The sequence below is a fragment of the Scyliorhinus torazame genome, chromosome 30, assembly GCF_047496885.1.
Source record: "Scyliorhinus torazame isolate Kashiwa2021f chromosome 30, sScyTor2.1, whole genome shotgun sequence".
Taxonomy (NCBI): domain Eukaryota; kingdom Metazoa; phylum Chordata; class Chondrichthyes; order Carcharhiniformes; family Scyliorhinidae; genus Scyliorhinus; species Scyliorhinus torazame.
In genome coordinates, this window is record NC_092736.1 from 26,321,659 (window position 1) to 26,335,624 (window position 13,966).

General features: G+C 52.8%; 1 protein-coding gene across 9 annotated transcripts in view; it reads right to left on the reverse strand.

Annotated features, from left to right (window-relative positions):
* Positions 1–13,966, reverse strand: part of LOC140404459 (zinc finger protein 609-like) — a 244,241-nt gene that overhangs the window by 18,758 nt on the left and 211,517 nt on the right. For all 9 annotated transcript variants that reach the window (XM_072493031.1, XM_072493033.1, XM_072493028.1 and 6 more), the window contains one exon: positions 6,123–6,504. In XM_072493031.1, coding sequence (XP_072349132.1) covers positions 6,123–6,504 — 382 coding nt within the window. The remainder of the gene's footprint in view (positions 1–6,122; positions 6,505–13,966) is intronic.

The window sequence follows — 13,966 nt, forward strand, 5'->3', positions numbered from 1 at the left end:
CTTTTCAAAATCCCTCGCCTGCATATACCCAAGGGCCTCCCTCCGCGGAATCCCGAACTTCTCCATCAACTCTTCCAAACTCGCAAACCCCCCTTCGAGGAATAAGCCCTTCATTCCCCTCACGCCCTCACTCCTCCCACCCACGGAACCTTGCATCCAACCTCGCCAGCTCAACCCATGATTCCCACATTTCGGCATCAACATCGACCCTACCCCTACTAAGAGTGCTGCCGAAATTGCCTCCATATCTTTAACGTGGCCACCGCCACCATTTCCCCGAATATTTCCCTGGGACGAACGGGAGCGGCGTCGTTGTCAGCGCCCGCAACCCGAGCCCCTGCAAGAGCCCGCCTCCATCTTCACCCACAAATCCTCCGGCTCCCTATCCAACCCCGCACCTCAGCGTTCGCTGCCCAATAATAATACAACAGGTTTGAAAGAATCTGGCCCACTGACGGCTACCCTCCTCTCAATCACCGCCTACCGAATCCTTGCTACCGTATCCGCCCAAACAAACGTCAAAAATCAACCATTCCACCCCCATAAAAAATGTTTTCGGCAAAAACACTGGAAGGCACTGAAATAAATCTCTCCCAGGTTCACCTTATAACCCGAAAAGCCCCAAATCTCCTAAGCAGCCCCATTATATACCCCACCGCTGAACCCGGTTTGGAGATGTACAACAAATCATCAACATACAAAGACACTCTATGCTCCACCCACCCCTCACTAGCCCCTTCCACTTATCCATTTGGCACCATGGTGGCATAGTGGTTAGCACAATTGCTTCACAGCTCCAGGGTCCCAGGTTCGATTCCTGGATTGGGGGTCACTGTCTGTGCAGAGTCTGCACGTTCTCCCCATGCCTGCGTGGGTTTCCTCCGGGTGCTCCGGTTTCCTCCCACAGTCCAAAGATGTGCAGGTTAGGTGGATTGGCCATGCGAAATTGCCCTTTGTGTACAAAATGTCCTTTTGTGTTGGGTGGGGTTACTGGGTTATGGGGATAGGGTGGAGGTGTGGGCTTGGGTAGGGTGCTCTTTCCAAGAGCCGGTGCAGACTCGATGGGCCGAATGGCCTCCTTCTGCACTGTAAATTCTATGATTCTATGATCCAAGCAATGGCCAAGGGTTCTATCACCTGCGCAAACAGGAAGGGGGACATGGGTCACCCCTGCCTCGTTCCCCGATGTAACTGAAAATACCCCTAAGTCATCTCATTCATGCGGACAGTCGCCTTTGGTTCCCTACACAACAGTTTGACCCACTCCACAAACGTAGGCCCAATCACAAACCTACATGGTCAAATGCCTTCTCTGCATCCTGTGCCTCCAGCTCCCTCCCTGCTGCTAGAGAGAGCACTACATTTAACAAATGCTGGATGTTTGAAGACAACTGCCTGCCCTTTATTAACCCCGTCTGATCTTCCCCAATCACCTGCGGGAGGCACTCCTCCAACCTCCGAGCTAGCACCTCGCCCTGTACCTTGGCATCCACAATACTCAGAGATATTGGCCGTTACGACCGACACTCCACCGGGTCCTTATCCTTTTTAAAAATAAATTTAGAGTACCGAATTCAATGTTTTTCCAAAAAAGTGGGCAATTTAATATGGCCAATCCACCTACCCTGCACATCTTCTGTGGGAGTGAGACCCCCGCACACAAGGAGAGAATGTGTAAACTCCTTCACGTGGTAGCTATGAAAGCAGACTACCACGGCTCGAGGTGGTCCATTCTGCTTCGGCCGAAGCGACCGGTCAGCCCTATTCAGCTCCGAGTGAGAGGTCCTCCCCCCGCCACCCTCCAGGCAGTCCCTCAATCCGCACATTCTGACATCGTGACATGTTCTCCAGGTGCTCCATTTGGCTCTCCGCCCTTCGTTGCTCTCCTCCACAATCTGCAGCTCTTTCACCCATCGAGGCGAGCTGGTCGCTGGGCCACGACAATGCCTCCCCCCACCCCCTACAACACCTCTCCTCGCCCCCGCACTGCTGTCAACCCACCAGACTGCCCCCACAGGACGAACGCTGAGGTCCTGCGGGGTAGGCGCCGGCGGGACCTGGCTTATCTCGGCGGCCACTCAGCCCATCGCGCGCAGTGAATCGCCGGGGGGGGGGGGGGCGTAGAGCGGCCCCCGACCGGCGCCTCGCCGACCACGCCAGCGCCAATGGCGCTGATCTGGGGTCGGAGAATCCCGCCTGTCCACTTTGGCAGGAAGAATTCCCGTACCAGCTGAGAATTCTGAATTCTCCCTCAGTGCGACTAGGGACTTTTCACAGTAACTTCATTGCAGTGTTAATGTAAGTGTACACGTGACAATAAAGATTATTATCAATATCTTAGATTAGGATAAATGGTCAGCACAACATTGTGGGCCGTAGGGCCTGTACTGTGCTGTACTGTTCTATAAGTCTAGAAAAGCAGCTTTATTATTTAAATGGGGGGAGATTGCAGAACTCCATTAGCAGGGGAGACTTGGACCCGGGGGCACAGCCTTAGGATAAAAGGGAGTCACTTTAGAACAGATGAGGAGAAATTTCTTCAGCCAGAGAGCGGTGGGTCTGTGGAATTCATTGCCACAGAGGGCGGTGGAGGCCGGGACGTTGAGCGTCTTTAAGACAGAAGTCGATAAATTCTTGATTTCTCGAGGAATTAAGGGCTATGGAGAGAGAGCGGGTAAATGGAGTTAAAATCAGCCATGATTGAATGTTGGAGTGGACTCGATGGGCCGAATGGCCTTACTTCCGCTCCTATGTCTTATGGTCTAACTCGGTGTTACAGAGGGATCTGGATGGCATGGTGTGTGAATCACAGAAAATTAGCATACAGGCACACCCAAGTGATTAGGAGGCAAGTGGAATGTTGTAGTTTATTGCAAGGTGCGCGGAATATAAAAATAGGCAGCTGGTGTGATGACATCCAGAGTACTGTGTACTCAGTAATCCTGAGTATATGACCTTTGAGGTTCTGGTTTTTAATTTAGCCCCTAGCTGCTCATACTCCTCAAGTTGAACCTCTTTCCTCGTCTTACCGATGTCGTTGGCACCAACCTGGACCATCACCGCTCGATCCTTCCCCCTCCCATTGCAAGTTCCTCTTCAGCCCAGAGCAGATGTCCCAAATCCTGGCCCCAGGCAGCCATCTGGATTCTTGTTCGTGGCCGCGAGGTAGTGTGTCTGACTATGCTGTCCCCCACCACCACTCTCATTCCTATTTACCCCCTGCTCCGAATGGCTTCCTGCGCCATGGGCAGTTTGCCCGTCCACCTTTCAGCCCTTGCTCTCATCCATTCAGGTCGCAAGCAGCTCAAACCTGCTGCACAATTGCAAGGGCTGAGGCTCCTCCACTCCTATCTTCTGGATTCCCCCTTACCTGCTTCACTCGCAGTCACACCACCTGTCCACAACCACAGACCAAATCAACCGACCTTATCCTAAAGAGGTATGACCGGCAGTTGGAATGAAGTGTCCCAGTCATCCCTTCTCCGCTCAGTGATGGCAGCTTCTTGAGCCTTCTTCTTGAATCACTGCAGTCCACGTGGTATAGGCACACCCACTGTGCTTTTAGCTGTATTGGTTGGACATAACGGAGTGGCCTGCTTGGTAGGTAAGAGCTGCCAGGAGTCTCAAGTAGGTCAGAACGGGTAAACATAGCAGACTTCCCTCCATGAAGGATATTAGTGAACCAGATAGGTTTTTACGACAACCAATATTAATGAGGCCAACATTTATTCAGGATTTATTAATTAATTGAATTGAAATGCCTTCTAATGTCGGAGGCAGAACTACCAAGATCTTATTGTGGCTAAATAACCTACTCCTGGTCCTCCGATCCTACCAACCTGAACAATACAGGTTAAATCAAGGAAATCACGTCTTATTGTATAGGATCGTTAGAAGTACCAAGTGCCAACAAACTAGTATAATACCTTTCTTTTGTGGAAGAGAAAGCTTTGAATTTTGTGTTAATCGTTGATTTTTCACATTGATTTCTGAATATAATGCATCCGGCTGTATTTAGGTCAGGTGATGCCAATGGGATCTTACTGTGCCCAGAATGTCTGCAAAGTATTCCGGACAACAAAGAACAATGCACATACTCCGCCCGAGTTTCTTGTCTCAGGTGAGATGCTCTTAGGGACCTGGGAAACAAAGTCAGCCTTGAGCCCGCCCCATTTTCTCTGCGTTTCATGGTGATACCGCCGTTAAACGGAGCGGAGGTACAGGTGTGACATGAACAACTTGGATGGCGGAACAGGATTGAGGGGCTGAATGCCAGCGACAGACACATCCCATGAAACAGTTAAAAAGAATGGTCGATCGCTGTTTACAGAGTAAACAGTTTGCCATGTATCAAGTCATTGTATTCATTGAAATGCCTTAAGCGTAACTTCTTCCACTTCTGCATTCCAGTCTGAGATCAAGTCAACATCCCATTAGCGTTTTTAAAATTCCATTTTGTACCTGTCTGTTAGGTTTTAATGGTTTATACACTTGGACTTTCAAATCTCTCTGCTCCTCCTCAGTCCGTAGCTACTCAGCATTGACAAGAAATTCTAATTTATCTTTCTTACATCCCAAATAAATGACTTGCAATGATCCACATTAATTGATGTCTTCTTCCCCGCGCCTCCCCCCCCCCCCTTTTCATGTCTATCTCATCAACCTTAGCTGCAAAGGTGGCGAGCTCCAAAACTCAGATTCTCTCTATTACCCTCTCCTCTCTTTGAGCCCCTCCAGCATTCTTCTATGCTTGGAAAGAACAAAGAATAATGCAGCACAGGAACGGGTCCTTCGGCCCTCCAAGCCTGCGCCAATCATGAAGCCTGTCTAAACTTAAACCGTCTGCATCTCTGGGGTCCGTATCCCTCTATTCCCATCGTATTCGTCAAGATACCTCTTAAACGCGGCTATCGCACTTGCTTCCACCAATGTCATCAAGATCCAGGCATTGACCACTCTCTGTGTAAAAAAACTTGCCTAGCTCCTCTAAACTTTGACCTCGCACCTGAAACCTATGTTCCCCAGTAATTGACTTTTCCTCCTGGGAAAAAGCTTCTGACTATCCACGCCACTCATTTTGAGCTTTCGGAGTGGAGCTCCTTCATCTGCTCCGAAAGCTAGTGGCTCCAAACAAACCTGTTGGGACTTTAACCTGGTGTTGGAAGACTTCTTACTGTGCTCACCCCAGTCCAACGCCGCCATCTCCACATCATGGCTATTCATTTTGTAGACCTTTATCAGGTCGCCCTGCAACTCCCGTCGATCCAGTGAAAACAATCCGAGTGTATCCAACCTCTCCTCATAGCTAATACCCTCCAGAATAGGCAACATCCTGGTAAAGCTGTGTACCCTCTCCAAAGCCGCCACATCCTTCTGGTAGCAACCAGCATTGCACCAGAAAGGTCCACTACAAGGACAACTCTCCTGGAACTCATTGGTTTCGGCTTTGCAACTCCCAATGGTGAAGCAGCTGCAGATTAGGAACTCAGCAATATGAATCATTGACCCTAAAGGCTCCCTACACCACAGAAGAAAGCCATTCAGCCCATCGGGTTTGCACAGACCCTCCGAAAGAGCACCCTACCTGAGTCCACTCCCCTGCCCTGTCAATGTAACCCCATCACCCCACCTAATTGGACAATAAGGGGCAATTTAGCATGGCCAATCCACCTAACCTGCACATCTCTGGACTGAGATTGCAATTGTGCATCCCACGGTGCGGTATAAAACGACAAGTGTCTCCGTGCAATAAAGTGACACCAGGCATTGAAATACTTTCTGCAAAGCCTGCTAAAAACATTCCGTTAATGTACACGCATGTCAGTTCTACGTCAACCTTCCTCGAATCAAAGAGTGGATTTCTAAGAATGGAACAAGAGGTGTTAATGGGTTAGTAATCCAGATATATGAACATGTAATCCAGAGAATGATCGTTTGAAACAATTTTTAAAATTTAGGGAACAAAAACCATGGGCATCTGCAGAAATGACCACAAAACCGTTGAACAGTCTGGAAACCACAGCGGGGCGAGAAGGCAGCCCACCATCACCTTTTAATAATCTGCTGCTGGCTTGGTGACTCACCCAGATACGGGACAGCGCCAAGTGAACCCTGGCCTTTACCTGGATAATTCTGCATCATCATTGGTGTCACCCCTCGAAATCCCGGGTGGGGAGATTCATAAGGCTTTGCGTAAGGGTAGCCATGGACGTATGGCATGTACGACGGGTGCTGAACCATCGAGGAGGACACGGGAATGTGAAGTCCTGATCTGGGATCCTTCCCAACAGATCGGCACTCTTCCATAGAGGTTGAACGGGACTCCAAGCACATGCTGTCTTTGCTTTCCTCTTTAACTGCTATCTCTTTGCTCCTTAGTCGCGATGAGCTCTCTTCCTTGAATTTCCGTTCTCGCTCTGCTTCTTTCCACCTCTCCTCTTCGGCCTTTTGCTGCTCGGTGTACTTGTTCGGGTAGACGCAAGACCACACCCTGCTGTCGGGTTCCTGAAAAATACAATCCTGAATGACTCAATCCTGCCCAAACGGCATTAACAATTGCAACAGTGTACAAAATACCACGGCCATCTGGACACTGTCTGGGCCTGTGTGAAGCAAACAGATATAATACCTCAGAGCCTCTTTAATATATAACCACATTTATCGTGAGCATTAGAATTTATTTAGCTCCCCTCAAAGTCAAAGTGCAAAATCGCAGGCCAACAAAGCTTTTGTATCGGCACATGAAGGTGCTTCATGGGTTAATGCAGCCAAGCACTAACTGTTTTCAGTGGGTGAGAGCAGAGTGAAGCAGTTTTGGTTTATTTTCAAACGAACCAGGTGCAGGCCTCCGGTTTGAGAAAAAACAGTCTGTCTGGGGAAAGTGGGTAATTTGTTGGTATTGACCATATTGATATAACTGCAAATTCCTTCCCATGATCCTCCACAATGTGAGTTCCCTATCTTAATCATGTCAAACAGTAAAGTACATATCACCTAGGCCTCAGCTGCCAAATAATGTCAGGGAGCCATTATCTTGGCCATTATGCCAGACACCTGCCATAACTCACAGCGCGGTCTGGCTTGGAGGAGGGCTGGGATTTATCTGGATAGGCCAAGTCTTGGTCACTGTTGGAAATCCCCATTTGATGTTCTGAAGCATAGATCTGCCGAGAATTGTTTAAAAGGCCAGTTACACACTCAGGTTGGAATGGCCTGCATGAGACCGAGTGCAATACGGGAAACTGGTATGACCAGTGGGCAAAAATGGAATTAGGCCAGAAGGGCCGGTGCGGGCCCCAAAAGGAGCAGCGTCAGATGGTGGCTGGACCCTGAAAGGGCACGAGTCTGATGTAAAGAGATGTGTGGATCGGTCCCTTATACAGGAAGCAGTAACAAAGAGTGGGTCTTGGGAGAAGTGGGCTTCCTGCAGCCAGGCACTAGTTTTGGATGGCAGGCAGACTCCTCCATTTGTTCATGCCGTGGCATTGGTGCCCCCTGCAGCACTTGTAAAAGGGGTGCCTGTCCCCCTGATGCCCACAAACCCCAGCAGGGGCAGTGACAAGAGGGCATCAGCAAGCAAGAGCTTGGTACAAGGGCTGAAATCTCAGCCTGCGCATTTCCCATAAGAAGAAAGCTGGATAACAGATGCAGCAAATACAGATGTGGTGAAATTTACAGCTGAAAAGGCTTAGCAGGGCGGCTTATCTGTGACAAATAACCTCAGGTTCAAAAGAGGAAAATAACTTCTCTGTGGAATTTGGGGAAACAGTGGGTAGCGCATGCGTCCACTTTGGGGAAAGAATGAAACCACCTTGCTCAGTGGGAAAGCCACTTTACAAGGTACCCTAATGACATCGGGGATCACCGTGATGGAGAACGGCTATTCTCACCTGTGCCTGTGCATTGTCCAATACGAAAGGAGACTTAAACGTGGAATCACTGCAACATACTGTCAAATAATAAATATAACCTCTTTCACATCTGCACCCCATTCTGTCAATGAACAGGTAGTTGGAAAAAGGTAAAGGGTTTTCATGCCAGCACACAAATGCACGTCATGCAGACCTACTTAACAGGCAGTTCAAAGTGCTCCTGAGCATAGAAGTCTTCTGCACACACAGGAATTCCTGGGTTGTTCCCAAGACCAGGGGTGCTGAAGGGCAGTTCCATGGGCTCCAGGTTATCTAATTGCTGGGCACAGCTCGACCGTTATTTCAACTTGGAGGGTCGGTGAAGCCTTGCGATGTTTTTGATGTTAGACATTACAGCGTCTCGTGAGAGCCGGTCCTTTCACCTCTCGGTCAGAAGTTGCCCGTTAGCACAAAAGAAAATGTTTTATTTCCAAACGGGCTTTCTGGCTTATGGAGAATGGCTGCTTCCCTCGCTACGTGTCTCTCCTAATCTGTAACGCAGCGTGTTTTAATTTAATGAGTGTCTCTACAATCTGGCAGTCAAAGCCAGGGAACAATTTATTGCAGATATGGGCGTTCGAGGATGGGGTCAGGTTTGTTTTCGAAACACTTTGTGATGCAATCAGGAAGAATCCGAACTATACTGCAGTTAGGGTAATGTAAAAGCAGTTTTTTAGTTCAGGAATTTATTTAGTTCATTTATTCAGTTTAGAGATAACAAAAAACATTCAGGTTACAATTTTATGATCTAAATCACCATACACACATTTTTCTTAAGTAATTCATACATTTATAATAGCATGGTTTTCAATAACACACATCACGTCTCACCTCACTTATCATGTGGTGTTTCATAACACTTACCAGAAAGATACCCCACTCAGTTCACGTGTCAGAACAGTTTTGACAAATTAGCAGCAGATCCACTGCACGATTATTGGAATTACATATTGTTAAATATAACACTGCTCTATTTATTTAGTTGAGTCCCATCTCGTCTCAGGTGAAACATTTTTGGGAATAACATTGTTCTATTTATTTGATTAACCGTCATTATCCCAAGTGCCAAAAATTCCAAACACTGCAGGAGAAGAGAGCAGGTTTTGGAAGATGGTGGAGAGGACAGTGTGTGTCTGGTCTGTTGAAATGCACGGTGGTGCAATTAAGTCAAATTTGCAGTTCAAGCTATCATTAGCGGCTGGAAACTCTGATGGAGGCAGATTCAATTGAGACCTTTGAATGAGAGCTGGATGATTGGCTGAAGAGGAATACTTTGCAGAGATACATTGTTGAGTGGAGAGAGGGACTAGGTGAGCTGTGAGGGGAGTGGGACTAGGTGAGCTGTGAGGGGAGTGGGACTAGGTGAGCTGTGAGGGGAGTGGGACTAGGTGAGCTGTGAGGGGAGTGAGACCAGGAGATAGGTGGGATTGGCTATGATAAATTGCCCTTAGTGTCCAAAATTGCCCTTAGATTTGGGTGGGGTTACTGGGTTATGGGGATAAAGCCGGTGCAGACTCGATGGGTTGAATGGCCTCCTTCTGCACTGTAAATTCTATGATAATCTAAGCTGTGAGGCGAGTGGGACTAGGTGAGCTGGGAGTGGGACCAGGTGATCTGTGAGGGGAGTGGGACCAGGTGAGCTGTGAGGGGAGTGGGACCAGGTGAGCTGTGAGGGGAGTGGGATTAGGTGAGCTGTGAGGGGAGTGGGACCAGGTGATCTGTGAGGGGAGTGGGACTAGGTGAGCTGTAAGGGGAGTGGGACTAGGTGAGCTGTGAGGGGAGTGGGACTAGGTGAGCTGTGAGGGGAGTGGGACTAGGTGAGCTGTGAGGGGAGTGGGATTAGGTGAGCTGAGGGGGGAGTGGGACCAGGTGAGCTGTGAGGGGAGTGGGACCAGGTGCTCTGTGAGGGGAGTGGGACCAGGTGATCTGTGAGGGGAGTGGGACCAGGTGAGCTGTGAGGGAAGTGATACCAGGTGAGCTGTGAGGGGAGTGGGACTCGGTGAGCTGAGGGGAGTGGGACTAGGTGAGTTGTGAGGGGAGTGGGGCTAGGTGGGCTGTGAGGGGAGTGGGACTAGGTGAGTTGTGAGGGGAGTGGGGCTAGGTGGGCTGTGAGGGGAGTGGGACTAGGTGAGCTGTGAGGGGAGTGGGGCTAGGTGAGTTGTGAGGGGAGTGGGACCAGGTGAGCGGTGAGGAGAGTGGGACCAGGTGAGCTGTGAGGGGAGTGAGACTAGGTGAGCTGTGAGGGGAGTGGGACTAGGTGAGCTGTGAGGGGAGTGGGACTAGGTGAGCTGTGAGGGGAATGGGACTAGGTGAGTTGTGAGGAGAATGGGACCAGGTGAGCTGTGAGGGGAGTGGGACCAGGTGAGCTGTGAGAACAGTGGGACCAGGTGAGCTGTTAGGGGAATGGGACCAGGTGAGCTGTGAGGGTCTCCGGGAGTACGTGAGCTGTGAGGACAGTGGGACCAGGTGATCTGTGAGGGGAGTGGGACCAGGTGAGCTGTGAGGGAAGTGGGGCCAGGTGAGCTGAGGGGAGTGGGACTAGGTGAGCTGAGAGTGGAGTGGGACCAGGTGAGCTGTGAGGGGAGTGGGACCAGGTGAGCTGTGAGGGGAGTGGGACCAGGTGAACTGTGAGGGGAGTGGGACCAGGTGAACTGTGAGGGGAGTGGGACCAGGTGAGCTGTGAGGGGAGTGGGACTAGGTGAGCTGTGAGGAGAGTGGGACCAGGTGAGCTGTGAGGGGAGTGGGACTAGGTGAGCTGTGAGGGGAGTGGGACCAGGTGAGCTGAGAGGGGAGTGGGACTAGGTGAGCTGTGAGGGGAGTGGGACCAGGTGAGCTGTGAGGGGAGTGGGACTAGGTGAGCTGTGAGGGGAATGGGACCAGGTGAGCTGAGAGGGGAGTGGGACTAGGTGAGCTGTGAGGGGAGTGGGACTCGGTGAGCTGTGACGGGAGTGGGACTAGGTGAGCTGTGAGGGGAGTGGGACCAGGTGAGCTGTGAGGAGAGTGGGACTAGGTGAGCTGTGAGTGGAGTGGGACCAGGTGAGCTGTGAGGGGAGTGGGACCAGGTGAGCTGTGAGGGGAGTGGGACCAGGTGAGCTGTGAGGTGAGTTGGACTCGGTGAGCTGTGAGGAGCGTGGGACTCGGTGAGCTGTGAGGAGAGTGGGACTAGGTGAGCTGTGAGGAGAGTGGGACCAGGTGAGCTGTGAGGAGAGTGCGACTAGGTGAGCTGTGAGGAGAGAGGGACCAGGTGAGCTGGGAGGAGAGTGGGACTAGGTGAGCTGTGAGGGGAGTGGGACTAGGTGAGCTGTGAGGGGAGTGGGACCAGGTGAGCTGTGAGGGGAGTGGGACTAGGTGAGCTGTGAGGGGAGTGGGACCAGGCGAGCTGTGAGGAGAGTGGCACTAGGTGAGCTGTGAGGAGGGTGGGACTAGGTGAGCTGTGAGGGAAGTGATACCAGGTGAGCTGTGAGGGGAGTGGGACCAGGCGAGCTGTGAGGAGAGTGGCACTAGGTGAGCTGTGAGGGGAGTGGGACTAGGTGAGCTGTGAGGGGAGTGGGACTAGGTGAGCTGTGAGGGGAGTGGGACTAGGTGAGCTGTGAGGGGAGTGGGACTAGGTGAGCTGTGAGGGGAGTGGGACTAGGTGAGCTGTGAGGGGAGTGGGACTAGGTGAGCTGTGAGGGGAGTGGGACTAGGTGAGCTGTGAGGGGAGTGGGGCTAGGTGAGTTGTGAGGGGAGTGGGACCAGGTGAGCTGTGAGGAGAGTGGGACTAGGTGAGCTGTGAGGGGAGTGGGACTAGGTGAGCTGTGAGGGGAGTGGGACTAGGTGAGCTGTGAGGGGAGTGGGGCTAGGTGGGCTGAGGGGAGTGGGACTAGGTGAGCTGTGAGGGGAGTGGGACTAGGTGAGCTGTGAGGGGAGTGGGGCTAGGTGAGTTGTGAGGGGAGTGGGACCAGGTGAGCTGTGAGGAGAGTGGGACCAGGTGAGCTGTGAGGGGAGTGGGACTAGGTGAGCTGTGAGGGGAGTGGGACTAGGTGAGCTGTGAGGTGAGTTGGACTCGGTGAGCTGTGAGGAGCGTGGGACTCGGTGAGCTGTGAGGGGAGTGGGACCAGGTGAGCTGTGAGGAGAGTGGGACTAGGTGAGCTGTGAGTGGAGTGGGACCAGGTGAGCTGTGAGGGGAGTTGGACTCGGTGAGCTGTGAGGGAAGCGGGACTAGGTGAGCTGTGAGGGGAGTGGGACTAGGTGAGCTGTGAGTGGAGTGGGACTAGGTGAGCTGTGAGTGGAGTGGGACTAGGTGAGCTGTGAGTGGAGTGGGACCAGGTGAGCTGTGAGGGGAGTGGGACCAGGTGAGCTGTGAGGGGAGTGGGACCAGGTGAGCTGTGAGGGGAGTGGGACCAGGTGAGCTGTGAGGGGAGTGGGACCAGGTGAGCTGTGAGGGGAGTGGGACCAGGTGAGCTGTGAGGGGAGTGGGACCAGGTGAGCTGTGACGGGAGTGGGACCAGGTGAGCTGTGAGGGGAGTGGGACCAGGTGAGCTGTGAGGGGAGTGGGACCAGGTGAGCTGTGAGGGGAGTGGGACCAGGTGAGCTGTGACGGGAGTGGGACTAGGTGAGCTGTGAGGGGAGTTGGACTCGGTGAGCTGTGAGGGAAGCGGGACTAGGTGAGCTGTGAGGGGAGTGGGACTAGGTGAGCTGTGAGGAGAGTGGGACCAGGTCAGCTGTGAGGGGAGTGGGAATAGGTGAGCTGTGAGGAGAGTGGGACTAGGTGAGCTGTGAGGGGAGTGGGGCTAGGTGAGCTGTGAGGGGAGTGGGACCAGGTGAGCTGTGAGGAGAGTGGGACCAGGCGAGCTGTGAGGAGAGTGGCACTAGGTGAGCTGTGAGGAGGGTGGGACTAGGTGAGCTGTGAGGGGAGTGGGACTAGGTGAGCTGAGGGGAGTGGGATCAGGTGAGCTGAGAGGGGAGTGGGACTAGGTGAGCTGTGAGGAGAGTGGGATCAGGTGAGCTGTGAGGGGAGTGGGACTAGGTGAGCTGTGAGGGGAGTGGGACTAGGTGAGCTGTGAGGGGAGTGGGACTAGGTGAGCTGTGAGGGGAGTGGGACTAGGTGAGCTGTGAGGGGAGTGGGGACAGGTGAGCTGTGAGGAGAGTGGGACCAGGTGAGCTGTGAGGAGAGTGGGACCAGGTGAGCTGTGAGGGGAGTGGGGACAGGTGAGCTGTGAGGAGAGTGGGACCAGGTGAGCTGTGAGGAGAGTGGGACCAGGTGAGCTGTGAGGGGAGTGGGACTAGGTGAGCTGTGAGGAGAATGGGACCAGGTGAGCTGTGAGGGGAGTGGGACCAGGTGAGCTGTGAGGGGAGTGGGACTAGGTGGGCTGAGGGGAGTGGGACTAGGTGGGCTGTGAGGGGAGTGGGACTAGGTGAGCTGTGAGGGGAGTGGGGCGAGGTGAGTTGTGAGGGGAGTGGGACCAGGTGAGCTGTGAGGAGAGTGGGACCAGGTGAGCTGTGAGGGGAGTGGGACTAGGTGAGCTGTGAGGAGAGTGGGACCAGGTGAGCTGTGAGGAGAGTGGGACTAGGTGAGCTGTGAGGGGAGTGGGACTAGGTGAGCTGTGAGGGGAGTGGGACTAGGTGAGCTGTGACGGGAGTGGGACTAGGTGAGCTGTGAGGGGAGTGGGACTAGGTGAGCTGTGAGGAGAATGGGACCAGGTGAGCTGTGAGGGGAGTGGGACCAGGTGAGCTGTGAGGGGAGTGGGACTAGGTGAGCTGTGAGGGGAGTGGGGCTAGGTGAGCTGTGAGGGGAGTGGGGCTAGGTGAGTTGTGAGGGGAGTGGGACCAGGTGAGCTGTGAGGAGAGTGGGACCAGGTGAGCTGTGAGGGGAGTGGGACTAGGTGAGCTGTGAGGGGAGTGGGACTAGGTGAGCTGTGAGGGGAGTGGGACTAGGTGAGCTGTGAGGGGAATGGGACTAGGTGAGTTGTGAGGAGAATGGGACCAGGTGAGCTGTGAGGGGAGTGGGACCAGGTGAGCTGAGAGGGGAGTGGGACCAGGTGAGCTGTGAGAACAGTGGGACCAGGTGAGCTGTG